Genomic DNA, 18,297 nt, shown 5'->3' with positions numbered 1-18,297 from the left:
GATTTCTCCGTGCAGACTCAGACCATGAATTCAGTAACATTCCTCACCTGGGGAGATTCTCACTTTCTGGTAGAGCCAGGCCCTGTCTGCTTCACTGCTGCGCTGTGGATCCCAGTCTATCTCTCTTTGTGTGTGCTTCGAAAAAGTAACCAGGAAAGGAAAGAAACAAAACAGGAAGACTCTCAGCCAGAGCAGAAATAGAAACGCACCACTGAGAAATCACCATGGAGACAGGGAGGTAACGCATCCTGAGAAGCCAGGGATGAAACAGCTGAAAACCTAGAAGCTAGAGACACATACATAAGTTATTTGTAATAAAGCGAGACGGTCAAATGTAATCAAGGGGAAAAGAGAGTCAATAACACTTGGCAATCGAAGAAAAGGGGGTAAGAGTTAATATGTATCAAGCTCCTACTGTGTGCCTGGCACTCTGCCTGTGTTACCTCATTGGATCCTCTCAACAGCCCTAATGGTCGTTATTATGGATCCTGTTCTACAGATGAAGAGAGTCAGGCGACTCAGCTAGTAAGTGAGAGAACTAGAATTCAAACCCAGATCTGTCTCCAAAGCCCACCTTTCCACTTTCTAGATTGGGGAAAGACAGAAAGAATTGTCTGCGTATCTTCACAATGCCAAGGGCATTCAATCCTGCAATATGACCTTACCTTGCTTTTCAGTTTTAGCTGAATTTATGGTGAAACAATAAGCCAAATGTCAAAGTCTGGCCATTTGCAGAATTCCTATATTTAGGTCTTTCTGGTTTTCTATGAGAGCTGGGGTCATGTCCTCCACATCTTAATGGCTTCTAGTTACAGGAGAGGACTCCTTAGTCTGACATGCAAATGACAGCCCATCTGAGGGCCGTGAAGACAGAGTCAGACAAGGCAATCCTATAGAAAAACACGCGTACACTCCATCACACAGGTTTTAAACTGACAAGTGAGAAATTCTCAGAGATAGCTAAGAGAGAGCAAGTTCAGAGTAGGGGTCTTCGTTCCATAATAAGAAGGATGTTTCTATCTTCTCTGGCACCTTAAGGAATTACTTTGTCCCCTCTCAGTACTCCCTTCCGCAAAACCTTTCTAACATTCTGATTCCGTTTATTCTACTCTCCATTTGTCCTGGGAAAGCAGATAACCTCCTCACATGAAGATGGGTATAAAGTAAGAATGTATAAGTGAATAGTGAGGGCCTGAGTGCTCAGGCGATATCTGATTTCTTTTTTCTTTTTAACTTTCAAAAGGTTTTGAAATTATGTAACTATATCCCATAACTGTAGCAGTTACAGATGTAAGCCTGGGAGTGGGGTAGGTAATATTCAAACGCCAACTCCGCCACTCAGGAAATATGTGACCTTCAGTAATTGACTTAATTTTCTGTCTCAGTTTTCTCGCCTATAAAATGGATATGATAATAACAGGTTTTATAAGTTTGTTATGTACTATTACATGAGAATATGATTATAATATACCTCTCCCAGTGATTTGCACGTAGAATAAGTGCTCAAGAGTTGTGAGCTATTAATATTTTACTCTGAAAGCAAGAGTCTGAGACAAACAGGGAATTCCCTGGAGGTCCAGTGGTTAGGACTCTGTGCTTTCACCGCTGAGGGCCCGGGTTCAATTCCTGGTTGGAGAACTAAAATCCCACAAGCCGTGCAGCACAGCCAAACAAACAAACAATGACAACAACAACACAACAAAGAAGAGAACACAGCAAACAGAGAAAGTATTATTATCCATTTGGTCCCAAGGCAGGAGCAAAGACTCAAGTCACTTGAGGTCACAAAGACAATAAGGAGGACCAGACAGAAACAGGAATCCAAATGCTTGAGCTCCTAGGTCCATTCACTTTCCGCCGTGTTCCGCTGCCTGTCTGCTAGAGGATGCTTTCCGCAGGAGTGCGTCACCTCGAGTGTCATTTCATAACATCCATCAGAGTCCTGTTCATCCGGATCAAGTCCGTCTGCTCCTGGGTTTGCTACCAGCGTCCACCGTTTTCCCTTGTGACTCAGAGGCCCTCTCTTTTTATTAAAGGCTGAATAACCCCCATTGATGCCTGGTACGCAGCAGTCTCCCAGTGGGAGCGTGTGTAACTTTACATCTCCAGAGTGACAGAAGCGGTTATGTAACTGCATAACTGGGAAGGCTCATCCTGCACATATGTGGAGCGATATGCCAAACACCTGCTCCTCTGAGGCAGGTGAACATCCGGAACATTGGACAGAAGAGAGCAGACAGGTGCCTCCTACCTCGTGCCTGATTCACGTGCAGCCCTGAGATTTGGGCTTTGCCTCAGCATCTCCCTTTAGAGCAGAGGGAGTCACACCTGCGCACGGAGACAGAGATTAATGAGGTCAGGTCTCCAGTCACTTCCTTCTAGGTCTGATAAAGACAGGCACTGGAATTGTGCAGCTTAGAAAGAAAGACCCAAGCCTTGGAACGAAATTCTTAAGTTTGCATCCCAGCAGTGCTGCTGGGAGAACAGGTGACCTTGAGATGCTCAACAGCCCAGACCTGCCATTTCTTTACGTGCAAAATGAAAAGTCTAATAGTTATCTATTGAGAGTTGGAGAACAGCTGAATGAGGTCATAGACATAGATTATAGGGCTTCAGAGCCACAGCATGGAGCCAGAATGCCCTGAGTTCAAATCCCAGCCTCTATTTGTGAGTCCTTGGGCACCTGACTTCACCTTACCATGCCTCCATTTCCTCAGCTGTGAAATGGGTATAATAAAGTACCTACCTCGTTGAACTGTTGTGTGATTAAATGACCGTCAATACTTACGGAGTGCTCAGAACAGTGCCTGGTCCAAGGCAAGAACCGGGCCAGTGTTAGTTATCTTTCTGTGACAAGAGCCTGGCACAAAACATATGAACAATGTGTATTAGTTCCCTTGGCACTCTTTTCATGTAGCCGGTTCCTAAATGGTTTGGTAAAAATTAGGAGAGTGCACTTCCAAATCAATTGGCATTTCTTGAGCAAATGCTGAAGAATGGTCACTTTTAAAAACTCAGTGCTTTGCTTTGCTTTGCTTTTCTCTTCATGTCTGCTCTGACCACACTGTTGAAATGATCTCTTTCTTTTTTGTGCTCTCCTATCACCACTCAGCTGACAAAGAGACTGTTTTGCTTATCTCCATATGCCCAGCCCCTAGCACATAGTAGGTACTCAGTAAACTGAAACGGAATACTTTCCTTCCATGGACGTCTAAAAAATATGTGACGCGTGCCTTCACGAGACTGGCTTTGTGAAGAGATAGGACTGTACTTGGACTAAAATATCTCTTTATGAACATGCCTTAGATGCAGTGACCTGCAGTCAAAATGTAAAGTATGTTCTTGTCTCGCAACTGGAAAATTCTTGCTTAAGTCAACTTCTGAACTCCAGATTTCCCTACTCATAGCTCTGATTTAAATTTAGTTGGATGAGAGTATTTCAACAGGAAAGAAATTTTTTAAATGATCTCTTGCTTTAACCAACACTGCATTTTTTAAGGGTGGAAATGAAACATTTCATTTGGAAAAAATTGTGGATAAAATCCTGTCCTGCAACGTGACAAATCAAAACTCGATGCTCTTAAGTCTGGAGGGAAAAAAAAATTGAAAGCATAGTTTCGATCAGATTTCATCCACAGACACCTTAAAGTCATAGTAATACTCGATAAATCTACATTTTAGACATTTCCGAATTCTTTTGCATACGTCATGCCTTTTGGTCCATACGATAGACCGTATGATAATCCATGTCTCGCATTAAACGAGATGAAGGCAATTATCCTCATTTTTTAGAAGGGGAACCAAAATACAAGAAGTTGAATGAATTTCCCACAGTCACACAGCAACATGGTAGAACAGGACTAGCCTTCTTTTATACAACCTGCAGCTACCACTTACGTTTTTAAAAATTTATTCTTATGCAAAATTTCAAACATATACGAAAGTACGTAAAATAGTATAATGAACTCACAGCTTCGACAGTCACCAGCTCATGTGCAGTCTTTTTTCATCTACATCCCTATTTATTTTGCTCACTGCTCCTTCCCAGTTATTTTGCGGCAAATTCCAAATGTCCTATCATTTCATCTGTAAATAATTCAATATGCATCTAAAAGAGAATTTCAGCCTAATCACAATACTATTAACACACTTTAAAAAATAAAACAGTAATTCTTTCGTATGTTCAAGACTTCAGGCAATGTTTCAATTTCCTAATTAGTTTATATTTTTTTAATTTTGTTTCAGTTCGGATCCAACTTAAGTCCGTATATCGCCATTGATTGATATGTCTCTCATTTCTTTTTACTCTAAAGAACCACCCTCCATTTTTTTTTTTTTTTTTGCAATATTTTGTGAGAGCCACTGACCTCTAGAATGTCTCTCAGTCTAGAGTTTGTTGATTGCACCCTTTATAGGGGTATTTAACACATCCCTCTGTCCTTTGTTTTTCCTATATTGGTAGTTATGTCTAGAAACTTGGTGAGATTCAAGTTCAATTTTTTTCTGCAAAAAGATTTAATTGGTTAATTTTGTGAACTACTATTAAGAGGCATAGAATGTCTGCTTATCTCTCTTTTGTGATATTAGCAGCTCTTGACAATAATAACCTACATTCATTTATATTCTAGGTAGTGATATTCCAATTCTATCAATATTTCATAATTTGCTAGCTGGAATACAGTTTTAAAGAGAACCTTCTCGGGCTCCCCTGGTGGCGCAGTGGTTGGGAGTCCGCCTGCCGATGCAGGGGACACGGGTTCGTGCCCCGGTCCGGGAAGATCCCACATGCCGCGGAGCGGCTGGGCCCGTGAACCATGGCCGCAGAGCCTGCACGTCCGGAGCCTGTGCTCCGCAAAGGGAGAGGCCACAACAGTGAGAGGCCCGCGTACCGCAAAAAATGAGAACCTTCTGCTCGCCAACTAGTTGTTACCTTCAAGTACAGCTCATAAAGCAAAGGCGGGGTAAACGCTTAATTCACCTATAAATTTTTTCCAAGTTTCCCAATAAGCTAGTTCCTGAGCATCATCGAGATGCGATCGATGAGGTTCTATGTTTTAAGTGCCACTATGAACTTTTGCATTTTAACGTATGTCTTTCATTTCGATCCATTGCAATTATTATTCTTATTAAAGTTCAACTTGCCATGTATTTGACAGTGGGGTGGTCTACGCCTTTCAACATAACCCCAGTCTCTGTTGACTACTTGCTTTCTGGTACCAAAAAATGTTCCAAGCTTGTACATTTTCCTCCCTAAATTTCAGCCTTTTCTGCAAAGAGTACAAGGTCCCTTTTGTAGGAATTGATATTTTGAAACCACAATCTGGACACTGGGATGATTCATTGCTACTAGGTTTTCATTGTTTCTAGACCTTGATTTCAGTAGGCAGAGCCAGGAGATACATATAGATCATAAGTTCATAGTGATACCTTCCAGTTTTCATAGGACGCTAGGCTTTGGACTTAACCTCATCAATCTTATCTCCGCATCTCCTTTTTCCCTTCCCCAAAATTCGAGTTCTCAGTGACACCAACACAGTTATTCACTTGCTTTATCCTATAATTCAGATACCATAATCTAACAATAATACTACAAACACCACCACCTACAAGGTGATTGTTATAAACGCTTTTAAGATTCTTGTTGCACTCTTTCTAGCCTCAGAGTATTTCTCCCTACGAATGTACCATCAAATTATTGTGTTAAAAGGCATTTGGAATAGTTCCTCTCTGTGTGGTTGTGCCTGTAGCTTCATTTGTTTGTTTGTTTGTTTTCACAGAGCTTTTAAAAAATCCATTTAGTTTTATAATTAAGTAAAATATTTCCATGATTCAAAAGTCACGTTTATAAAACAAGATACCATTTTAAAAGTTTAAATTCTATCCCAATTTCCCCTCCCTAGGCTTCCCTTCCTCATCTCATCGGTAATGATTTCTTACGGGTTTTTTACACCTCAATGTTTTAATAAATAAATTAAGAAATATATATATATGGAGAGAGAGATGTAGATATGTCCTTTCCTTAGATCAATAATGGCAAACTCTGCATGCATTTTTCCGCTTCAGAGGCAGCCCATCAAAGTACGTACAGAGAAATATTCTTTGTTTCTTTTTATAGCTGTATATAATAGTTTATTCAACCAACAAAATGAACACTTGGATTGTTTCCAGCTTTTGCTATTACAAATTCTGCTGAATGAATAACCTTGCACCTCTGTTTTCTCATACTTTTGCCATCCACTGAGATTTGCACGTAAGAGAAAGAAAAGAGCTAGCTGAATTTCCTTAAGCCCTTGAATTCAGGGCATCTAACCATGTGTTTAATGGTGCAGAATACTGTTCATTTTAATAGTTAAAGTCTTTGAAATAATGACATTTCCCAAAGCTGTGGTAAGTATAGTTTGTGAAATTCTTTAGAAAGGAAGCTCTCCACTTTCCAATGAAAAGGGATGCTAGGACAAGAGGGAACTAATGGTTATTAAATACCTACTATGAGTCCCATGCTCTACCTATAACTTCCTAAATAATTCCTATTCCAAGCTTGCCTGGTCATGAGTGTTCATCCCAATTTTAGAGATGAGGGAACAGAGATGTAGGTACTAGGCCAGGTTACAGTGCTTGAATGTGGGACCAGGACTCTCGGCCATGTTGGTCTCACAACTAAATCCACTATTCTTCCATTATTAGCTCATACATTTCTTCCTTGTTGCCTCGACTGAGCTCAGACTCTAGAATTGGACTCTGGGGTTAAACTCAAATCCTGGCTTCCCCACTAATAAGTGTGTGACTTTGGTCAAGTGACTTCACCAGTTTGCTTCAGTTTTCTCACCTGTAAAGTAAGGATCTATAATAATACCTTCCTATGAGGTTTGTTGTACGGATGAAAGGAGTTAATACGTGTATATTCCGTAGCATAGTGCCTGGTACCATCCAAAAAGCACCATCTAAGTGTTAGCTGTCTTTATTATTGTAACTTATTTGTTGAGTCAACAAATAGTGACGGAACACCTTCCCTGTGCCAGGCACACTGCTACACGGTAAGGACGTGATGCTCAGCTGGTGAGAGGACCCCTGACCTCATAGCACTTACAGTACAGTGGAGGCAACAAACAATTACAAAATCATAGGTGCCATAATCCTAGGAAGGGGAGGTACACGGCCCTATGAAATCTATCACATTCTGATCTCTTCATGTCAGGCAAAAGGCCTCCCGGAACGTTCAGCTCAGGCTCTATTTCGTCTGTCAGGGGTTCTGGAGAAGCCTTGTCCGCCTCCCACGTGTGTGTGCCTGAAAGCTTTCCTTCCCCTTCTGTCCCCTGAACCGCAGCTGGAGTACACAGCACGCCTGGACTTCCTCTGGCGAGTTCAGGCCAAAGAGGAGATCAACGAGATGAAGGAGCTGAGGGAACACAATGAGAACATGCTCCGGAACATCCTGCCCAGTCACGTGGCCCGCCACTTCCTGGAGAAGGACCGCGACAATGAGGTGAGCCCAGGCTGGCCTGGCCCTGGAGGAAGGGTTGCCGCGGGAGGGCTGCGACTGGACACACTGGTCACTCATCCCAAGCTCGGGGAGGACTTCCCTGTCCTCCTGTGAGCCCGTGAGCATGGGCGCCAGGCCAAGCACATGGCGCCAGGCCACCCAAACTGTCCAGCACGGTGAGATGCACACACGGCCTCCCCAGCATCCGGTACCTCACGTGTAGGATGGATGCAGTAAGATCTCCAGGGCAAGACTGAAGTGGCATTTTAAAGTTTTATGCGTGTGTGTGTGTGTGTGTGTGTGTGTGTGTATAAAACAATTCCAGTTCGGGGTTATATAACCAAAAGGATTGAAAGTAGGGTCGCAAGGAGATATTTGCACATTCATAGTCATAGCAACACTATTTAAAACAGCCAAAAGTTGAAAGCGCCCAAGGGACAAATGGATAAGCAAAATGTGGTCTATACATAGAGTGGAATGTTATTCAGTCTTTAAAAAGTAGAGACTTCCCTGGTGGCGCAGTGGTTAAGAATCCGCCTGCCAATGCAGGGGACACGGGTTCGAGCCCTGGTCTGGGAAGATCCCACATGCCGTGGAGCAACTAAGCCTGTGCGCCACAACTACTGAGTCTGCGCTCTAGACCCCGTGAGCCACAACTACTGAGCCCACGAGCCACAACTACTGAAGCCCGTGTGCCTAGAGCCCATGCTTCGCGACAAGAGAAGCCACTGCGATGAGAAGCCCGTGCACCGCAACGAAGAGTAGCCCCCGCTCGCCACAACTAGAGGAAGCCCGCATGCAGCAACAAAGACCCAACGCAGCCAAAAAAATAAATAAATAATTAATTTTAAAAAAAGAAAGAAGTAAATTCTGACACATGCTACAACATGGATGAAGATTCCGGACACTAAAATAAGTGAGATATGGCTTAGCCTTTGACCACAAAAGGGCAGCTTTCTCTGAGCAAAGCAAACTAAACCTTCCAGGAATCTGAGTCACAACAAACATTCAAAAAATATTTATGAGGCACAGACTGTGGTATAGGCACCATGCCAGCCCCCTAAAAGGCTCTGGGACTCTCGTGGTGAATTAAATACACAAGGACTTGCCGTCATGTAGCTTATATTCAAGCGGGGGCAGACAGATAACAACCTAGTTCAGAAACACGTTGTGAGGGCACCTCACATTATGACGGGTGCTCTGATGGGTGAACAAAGACCACCTGCTGGTAGCAACTGGCCAGGGCAGGTGTGGTCGGGGGAGCCACTCAGAGAAGGCCACGTCTGATCTGTGGCTGAATGATAGGAAGGACCAAGTCATACCAAGAGAGTGGGGAAGAGGCAGGACCGTCCAGGAAAGAGAGGACAGCACAAGCAGAGGCACCGGGCGAGGATGGGCTTGGGGTGAACAGGAAGGCCAGGGTAAGAAACTGTACCGGTTTCCCAAGGCTGTTACAGCAAATACCACAAACTGCATGGTGAAAAGCAGCAGAAGTGCATTCTCTCACAGTTCTGGAGGACAGAAGTCTGAAATCAAGGTGCCAACAGCAAGCTCCCTCTGAAGTCTCTAGGGAAGAATCCTTCCTCCTCTTCCAGCTTCTGGTGGCCCCCAGGTGCTCCTTGGCTTGTGGCCCCATCACTCTAATCTCTGCGTTGGTCACATGGCCTTCTCCCTCCTTATGAGGACACGTGTCCTCTCGTCTTATGAGGGCACTAATCATTAGATGTAGGGCTCTCTCTATGATAACATTTGCAAAGACCCTGTTTCCAAATAAGGGCACATTCTGAGGTTCTGGGTGGACATGAATTTGAGGGGTACACTATTCGACCCATTCCAAGGATGAAGGGTAGTGAGTGATATGAGGAAAGCCTGGGCCAGGGCCTGGCAGTCAGGTCTTATGGATTATAGCAGGGTTGGGGGCACCCTTTTAAGTGCTACGGGAACCTTTGGAAAATTCAAGTGTTCCCTAATCTGACTGGTTGCTGATAGAGTATGGATAAAAGGGTCACAAGACCGGAAGCCAGTTAGCAGACCCTAAAAGAGCCCAGGAAAGGGCCTGCTGAGGAGGCCTAGGATTTGGCAGTAAAATGGAGAGAAGTGGATGAATTCCAGGTACCTTTGCAAGTTGGAGTCAATAGGGCTCCATAATGGAGTGGATGTGGGAGATGAGAAATGGAAAAAAAAAAAAAAAAAAAATCAAACCATGGGCTTCCCTGGTGGCGCAGTGGTTGAGAGTCCGCCTGCCAATGCAGGGGACACGGGTTCGTGCCCCGGTCCGGGAAGATCCCACATGCCGCGGAGCGGCTGGGCCCGTGAGCCATGGCCGCTGCGCCTGCGCGTCCGGAGCCTGTGCTCCGCAACGGGAGAGGCCACAACAGTGAGAGGCCTGCGTACCGCAAAAAAAAAAAAAAAAAATCAAACCATTTGGCTCACACTTTAACCACCTAGAAAAAGGTAACTCAAGAGGGAAGTGAAAGATGCCTTTAAATGCCTGAACAGTTATCCCAGGAGAGGGACTGTCCTTACGCAATGAGACTCCAGAGGGCGAACGGACAGTCCACAGGGGATATCTCTGTGCTCTGCGTCATGAGGAACCTTGCGATGATGGAGACCCGCAAGGGCGGGGCCCACATCAGCCTTGGTCACCGCTGGTCCTCACGGCACAGTTTACCTCCCCTGTGGTCCTGCACGTTAAAGGTTTGTGGAAGAACTGGAATGGTGAGTTCCCTTGCTGAAACTTTCAAGTGGTGAGAGGAGAGCCCTTGCCCAGGATGCTACAAAGGCAAAGTCGGTTGTCTGGGAGACTGCACTAGGACCACCCTTCCAATATGGATTTTCAAACTAAGCTAAACAGGGGATGCAAAACCCACAGGACAAAGGTCACAAACTGGCCGCCTCTCAGACGATCTGATCAGCAAGCCAGCAGCTGGTTGATTGGTTGGCTTGCATGTTTGTTTTAATTGGTAGATCTGTTGCCTTTAGGCGTGGAATGGGCTCTCCAATGTATCCATCTTATCCTGACACTTATGTTACCTGCTGGTCCCCTGAAGACATCTGGGTTCGTGACCTTTGCCTTAGGGTAGAACTGGCGGAGACCTACAGCATTCATCTCCCATCCAAGCATCTGCAGGAAGACCAGTGGGAGAGGAGCCAAGGGCATGAGTCATGTGCTGCTTGAACGATCAGCTCTTGATGAACTCAGGCCCTTGAGAGTCTCTTGGATGTAGATGAAGGCACCAAACACCCTCAGCAGATGGAGTTCTCTGGAGCTGGGTTCAGGCCTGGTTTCCTTAAGGCCCCCTAAGGTCAGGGGATTTGTTACAAGAGCTTCTTAACAAAGCCAGGAAAGCAGAGAGAGTGTCGTTGTACATCAACCATGACCAGCAGACGGGGCAGATGAAACACTGGAGCCCTCAGAGGGAAGCCCCGAAAAGGCACGAGAGGAAAGCTCCTTTCAATCAAGACACCAAAACAAAGAGATATTTGGAACCAGTGGGGAAGAGCAAGAATGCACTGGCTTCATCCTGAAAGGAAGGAAACCAACCAGAGACGCCAAGACCCCAAGTCATCAGCTGTTATTCGGGCCCAACCCCCTGGAGCAAAATAAGTGTCAGGTTCAGCCTTAATCCCATGTATAAGACATTTTCAGTAGAAAGTCTTGTCAGGCTTATTTGTGGCTTTGTAAATATTTAAACAGTTCATACTCGGCTAGGCTTAAACAGAGAAAAATTTCACATTGCCTGGAGAATGTACACATTATGATGTAATACCATTTTCTGAACACCTACTGTGTGCCAGGTACTAAGACAGGCAATGGATGAAAATGATCTTTCATTCTATTCACAACCATAAGAGGAGCATTCTGTCATCCTCACGTTAATGATGAAGAAACTGGGGTTCAGAGAGGTCCGTGATGTTCCTCTATTTAAGCTATGGCTCTGATCCAGTCCCTCAGATTTCTTCCATCTGTGCCACGTTACCCCATTACTGTGCTGCTACCCATGCTGCCCCTGGGAGTCTGTCCCGATGAGGGAGTGTGTGCGTGTGTGTATGATGGTTATGGGAGGTGTCTGTGTGGCAGGACTTGTACTGTGTAGGTGTTCAGAAGCATTGAGATGTGTGTAAATAGGAATGTATGAGTGGAAAACTTCAGTGTTTGTATGTGTCTGTGTCTGTGTGTGTGTGTAGGACACACAGGCAGAGTAGTGTAAGATGTGAAGGGGTGACAGGCAGAGGCAGGACAGCTGTAGCCTGCAAGAACTCCCAATTTTGTGCTCTGTTTCCATAAGAGGCATTTTTATCTTCTCCTCTTGCTACAAACCTGAACTGTGATACAAACCTCTGAATATCTGATTAGGGGCCATTTGTGAGTTTGGGTTCCAGCTTTCATGGGGCAACAGCAGTGCCCGTGGATGCAGGCAATAAGGAGATAAGAATGATTATCCCTATTTCATCGATGAAGAAGCTGAGGCTCAGAGAAGTAAAGGAACTTGCCCAAGGTCACAAAGCTAGTGCGTAGTGAGCTGGAATTCAAGTCCAGGTATGTGTAACTTCAAAGCCGAATTTTGGTTTTTTTTCCCTCCATCTTGCTGTTAGGGCGTGAGTGGCAGAGAAGGGGGAGCAGTGACAAGAGGTGGCTCAAAGCATCCAAGCACAGGGCAGTGGACAGAGCCTCGCCCTCCGGAGCATCCTGTCTGAGTCTGTTCCAGGGCCAACCTCTGTGTCACCCACACAGAGGTCCTGGCAGCTTCTGTGGTACCACTGGACTTTTGGCTTAGAATAGCACTCACCACCCCAGGCAGCGACTTTCTTGCTGATAAGGCCAGCTGGGCTGGGTCATCCGTGTCAGGCAGGCTCTCGCTGAGTCCCAGGAAACCTGCTCACTCATCCTGGCTTATTAGACCTGCTGAAAGGACACTGACAAGGGCAGCTGTCTCAGGTGCTGGACAGTCCGCACAGCACAAATTCCATCTCTGCCACTAACCAGCTGTGTGACTTGGGGCGGCTTACCCAACCTCTCTGAGTCCATTTTGTCATCCAGCTGATGAGGAAATGATACCAACCTTGCTGAGTTGGTGTGAGAATTCAGCTGGGTAGGAGCACGGGAAGTGTCCAATGCAGCCGGCTGTGAGGGGGGCTCAGTAGAGAAAAGTCATTCGGTGCACCTGAAAGTCTGGTGCCTTGCATTCTGTCCTGGCTCTTCCTCTCACTATTTTGTGACCGTGAACAAGTGGTGAACCTCTCCGGACCTCATTTTCCTCATCTCCAAAGTAACAGTACTTCCCAACTGTATGTTACAACCTTTACATGTGTTATTGTGCGTAAAGGGCTCAAGTGGGGTTTGGCACATTTGACGAGCATCCCGGTTGTTGCTATTATTATTTCTGACAATTATGAGCCGTCATTACTTTTTCTACTTTTTCCCACTCCCAGCCCCACCTCTCACGCACTCATTCAGTCATTCGTCCAGCTAGGATTTCTTGAGGGCCAACCATGTGCCAGGAGTTAATTCTAGATCCTGGGGTTCAAACGGTGAACAAAGAAGACAAAGTCCTTTCTGTTATGAGGCACATGTTTTCCTGGGAAAACAGACGCATAAATATGTAACATAGAGCCTGGTAGTGCTAAGTTCTGCGAGGGTAGAAGAAGCTAAATAAGGGAACAGCATGTGTGAAGAGGGGGCATTTGCACTGGGGGGTCATGGAAGGCCTCTCTGAGGACATGACGTTTGAGTGGGGACCTGAGGATGCAATGAGGACAACAGTCTCAGAGATGGTTCCTCCCCTGCAGAGAGGTGGCTTAACTCAGTATAAGACACACAGGGCTTGGAATCAGCCAGGCTTGGGCCGGTGAAGGACTGGACTCTGCTTCCCTGTGCAAAGAGGAGACCAAAGTCTTCACCTTGGCTTCCGAGTGGGGGGCGGAGGGGGAAGCGTTCATACACTCAGAATCCTCTGCGAAGCCCAAACCTGTACATCCAGCCAGAGGCGGATGATGATAAAACAATAATAGCCTTCTATACTCATCAATCCCTCCCCAGTTTACAGTGTTTTTATCTTCTTTGAACCAAAAATAGAAAGAAACAGATGGCACACTCAGAGTGGTTGATTGGAGCAAGTCCATTGATGGGCACATCTTTAAAGGTGTGGGCAGGTGGCTGGAGCTCTCCCATGTGCCCCTCCAAGTCCCCCCACCCCCTTCCCCCTGCTGGCTTGGAGGGGGCGAGGCCGACCTGCATGGGCCACGTCAACGACCTTGCAAGCCCTCTGACACCCAGCTGGGGGTCATCAACGGGGGACACTGGGTAGAAGATCCGAGGGAGGGGGAAGGAGAATGAGGTCGTCTAATGTGCCTGGTGCCCTTATAAGAAGAGGAAATTAGGACACAGACACACATCCAAGAGACACCATATGAAGGTACAGGGAGAAGAAGGCCACGTGCAAGCCACGGGGAGCCCCCTCCGGAGGAACCAACCCTGCCAACACCTTGATCTTCGACTTCCAAGACCCCAGAGCTGTGAGAAAATAAACTGGTGATATTTAAGCCACCCAGTCTGTGACACTTCGTCACGGCAGCTTGAGCAAACTAATGCAATAGGACACTGAGTAAACAGAGGGTTTTTTCCCACCATATCACAGCCATTTGGAGGATGCGGTTCTGTAGGTTTGCTTATGCAGGTTCTTGCACCCATACAGCAGACAGTCAGACTCCTCCTGCAGTATCACTCCATTGTTCAAGGCCAAGGTGAATGGCCCAGCCTCAGAAAGCCATGTACCATTGCTCTGCTCCTTGGCTACAATCCGCAGTGCCCCGCAACCCAACCCAATCCAGCTGGTCACCAGCCACCTCTGCTCTTTTGTGGGTTTTTTGTTTGTTTTTTTGGTTTTTGGCGGTACGCGGGCCTCTCACTGCTGTGGCCTCTCCCGCTGCGGAGCGCAGGCTCAGCGGCCATGGCTCACGGGCCCAGCCGCTCCGCGGCATGTGGGATCCTCCCGGACCGGGGCACGAATCCGCGTCCCCTGCATGGGCAGGCGGACTCTCAACCACTGCGCCACCAGGGAAGCCCCCACCTCTGCTCTTTTGAACAAGGACTAATGAAAGCATCTGTTCAGATCCATCTACACTTAAGCTCAAGTCAACTGATCGTGAATCAGGGACACCATCTTTCACCCAGGTATGCAGAGTGAGGAAGACCCTGGACGTCTTTAGCTCCCTCTCTTCCGCCACCAACAGCATGATCCCAATGCCGTAACTCCTCCCTGTTCATCTTCCTTATCTGTGGAGTGGGTATAATCATCGTACCTACTTCACAGGGTAATTGCAAGGGCTAAAGCCTTGAATTCATGTGAAAGTGCTTCGTAAGCTTTAATGTTTCCTACACAGGCTAAGGAGTCGTTAACTCAACAAAACGTTGAATGTTTACCTCGTACCAGACCCTGTATAGGGCACGCATTACATTGCAGGCAGCCAAGCATACTAATTGGATGATTTGAAAGAACTAAGATATAAATGGCATGGAGTCTTTGCCCTCGCAGACTCCACACATAAAGGAAGAGATGGACATTTTAAAGCCAATAATGCAGGTGGTGAGGGCTCTGTGTAGAGTTACCCAGGTGCTGCCACAGCCCGAGTCAGCCTCCTGCCCCCATCGGTGAGTCTGGGAAGGTCTGTAGGAAGACAGGGTACCTAGGTGGCTAGTGAAGGCAGAAAACAAGAGTTAGCCTGGTTGGGGATGCTATTGCAAGGAAGGAAGGACGTATCCCATCCAGGGACAGATGGTAAAAAATGAAAGCATTGAAGCGTGTGCGTCCTCGTTTCGCTTCTTCCGGAAGCGTACCTTCAGACAAAGATTCGAGTGCAAGTAATTTGCTTGGAAGTGGTCCCAGGAAGCCCACCCAGGTAGACAGGAGAGTAAGAAGGAAGGTCGGGAAAGGAAAGTAACCGTTAATGAGGCATTATCAGACTAGTTACCTCTGTGGGAGACTGGAGCTGAATCCCAGTGGAGAATTCGGACAATGGTGTAGAAAGCATCCCTCAGAGTTATCTGGCCCAAGGCGTGAAGTTGCTGAGGACTCTACACCTGTTCCCATCAGTCATTTGTTAAGAGCAGCTCCTGAGGGGGGCATTGATTTCCCGGAGCTTTCAGCCTGCAGCTCACGTGGGCAGAGTGCCCTCCAGTGGCCACAGAAAAACTCCATGCAAAGAAACGCAAGGGCTGGCTGACCGCCGGACCTTGGAAGAGAGAAAGCAGACCGGGCACGTACAGCATCCGCTACAGTGGGCACAAAAAGCACAAATGCTTCGGTGTTGCTGGGACACAAGGTCCCACACAGGGAACTGCAGGCAATGAGGCTGAAGAGACAGGAGGAGGGGAGTGCAGGAGTATGTGAATATATGTCGTGGTCATGTGTCCCGAGGGCTTTGTCCCGAGGGCAGTGGGAGGGCTTTAAGAACAGGAGAGCCATGGTCAATATTGTATCATTGAAATATCACTCTGGCTGCCATATGGAACATGACTTTGGATGAGATAAGACCAGTCCCGAACCCAGGACTAGGCTCTCACATTAATAGTCAAGGAGGAAAACAGGAAGGGCCTGATAGAAAGAAATGATGGGAGGGTTAGAAAAAAATATTTAGGCGACACAAAGAAACCCAGGCAGCCTTGGTCATTTGTTGAATCTGAATATAATGGGGAAGAAAGAGTCAAGGTTGACTCTGAGGGTTTCTAACTTTGACGACCTGTCAATGCTAGTGCCACCAACTGAGTCAGAGAATGAAGTGTCAGGAACAGTTCTAGGTGGAGAGGAGATGCATTCAGGTGCAGCATTTATGATCTGAGGAGTGCAAGGGCAGCCCAGCATGAGACACAGGAGCTTGAAGCCCAAGGACAACCGACTTGGAAATAGGATTTGAGAGACTCACACATGAAAGGCTGAGAGTGAACGAGATAGCCCAGGGAAGGATGTCAACTTTGAACCACGCAGTGAGTCAAGGACAGAACCGTAGCAATCACCAACATTTAAGACAGTAGATAAGCAAAAAATAAATCCTTGAAGGGGCCAGGCACAAGGAAAACAGATGCGGTATAACTAGAAAGTCAGGAGACTTATGAACTTGGCTGTGATCACCACACCAATCTGCAAGAGCGTCCAGGAAGACTTGGACAGGGCTTCGTGTAGAGGTTTTCCCATTTTGTCTGGCAGTCTGACCTGCTCCAGTTTCCTTTCGTTTCAGCCTGAGATGTGAATGGACATGGAGAAAAGTAGGAACAGGCAGTGGAGAAAACTAGTTTGAGAAGTATGGATGAGAATGAAGAGAGATAGGCTGGTAGTCAAGTGTCTGCAGGCTCCAGGGCACCTTGTACTTTTTCTTATAGGAGACACTTACAGGAAGTGGAGGAGGAGAGGAGAAAGAAAGAAGAAAGAAAAGGATCCACTGTAGGAGGACGTTGCTGAAGAAGTTAGAGGGGGATCGAGAGATGAGGAAGAAGCATTGATCTTCATCAGGAGAAGGGAAAATGCATTGTCTGGAGTTGAAGCAGAGGAGATGAAAATACAGTGAACTACCTGATTGTATGAGTTTGGAACGTGAGAGCCTCAGAGACAAGATCATCTTCTGAGGGGAATCAAGCGGACAGTGAAGTTAAGGAGAGTGGTGTGTGTTGGGACTAGCCACTGGGGAGAACAGAAAAGGAAGCTGACCGAGGACAAAAGGATGGGCAGGTGGAACTCTGAGCCCAACTGAGGCCGGAGACCATGAATTTTCAATGGTTGCAGCCCACATGGTGACGACGCTAAGGTGTCGATGAGGTGATGTCAGAGCCCCCATTCTCTGTCCTCTCTGTGGGTACCTGTGCATGCCTTCAGGGGCAGGTACACATGGGGAGCGTCACTGCAGACCCTCACCTCTGATGACTGTTTCTGACTCCCTCTGTGTGTCTCTCTGTCCAGGAGCTGTATTCTCAATCCTATGATGCCGTTGGGGTGATGTTTGCCTCCATCCCAGGGTTTGCAGACTTCTACTCTCAGACTGAAATGAACAACCAAGGAGTGGAATGCCTACGCCTGCTGAATGAGATCATTGCCGACTTCGATGAGGTAAACAGAAGCCTGAGAAATTTACAATCACAAATAAGCATCATGTTGTCGTAGCATTGTGTTGTTCATTGTAACCGATTTCTGCACTTAAAGAATTCCAGACTGCATTGTAAACACAAACAGGTATCATCTAATTTCGTTAACACAATTATCACACAAGATAAACCCTGTCGTTGCTCCTGGAGGATCAGGAATGTGAGCTTCAAAGAGGTTAGAAACTTAAGCCAATGTCACATAACTAGCAAATGGCAAAACCAGGACTTGATCGGAGGCCAGTGCTGTGCAGGCACCGGCATCACAGAGACTGGGCACTGATGGGGACATTTCTCCATCTGCTCAAATTACGATAAAACCATCAATTAGCATTTGGTCAGAGACCTAATCAAAATATAAACATACCCCAGATGGTACTTTCTTCTTCCAGTTTCCAGGAACAAGGGGGATACTCATGCTGAACTTTATTTACATCAATAGACTTAGCAGGAGTGGGTCTCTTCCCCTCTTCACACCCCAGCTTGAAGTAGGACACCTGTGTCCATCCACATGCCTAAACCTGAGATGGGAGGTTAGTGAGTGATTGAGAAAATGCCAGGGAAGAAGCCAAGCAAAAAGGTGGGTTCAGCTAACGTCTAGCATCCTCAGCCTGATTTCCCAGGGAGCGCAGGAGTATAAGTGGTACCACAGAGTGGTTGCCACTGAGTCAAGCCTTTTGTACACCTG

At 46.5% G+C, this 18,297-nt stretch overlaps 1 protein-coding gene across 1 annotated transcript in view; it reads left to right on the top strand.

Annotated features, from left to right (window-relative positions):
- Positions 1–18,297, top strand: part of ADCY8 (adenylate cyclase 8) — a 217,733-nt gene that overhangs the window by 181,797 nt on the left and 17,639 nt on the right. The window contains exons 14-15 of the mRNA XM_019931940.3: positions 7,325–7,483; positions 17,431–17,577. Of these exons, the coding sequence (XP_019787499.1) occupies positions 7,325–7,483; positions 17,431–17,577 (306 nt within the window). The remainder of the gene's footprint in view (positions 1–7,324; positions 7,484–17,430; positions 17,578–18,297) is intronic.

The sequence above is a fragment of the Tursiops truncatus genome, chromosome 17 (genome assembly GCF_011762595.2).
Source record: "Tursiops truncatus isolate mTurTru1 chromosome 17, mTurTru1.mat.Y, whole genome shotgun sequence".
In the NCBI taxonomy this organism is placed as follows: Eukaryota; Metazoa; Chordata; class Mammalia; order Artiodactyla; family Delphinidae; genus Tursiops; species Tursiops truncatus.
This window is presented reverse-complemented; position numbering and strand designations above follow the sequence as displayed.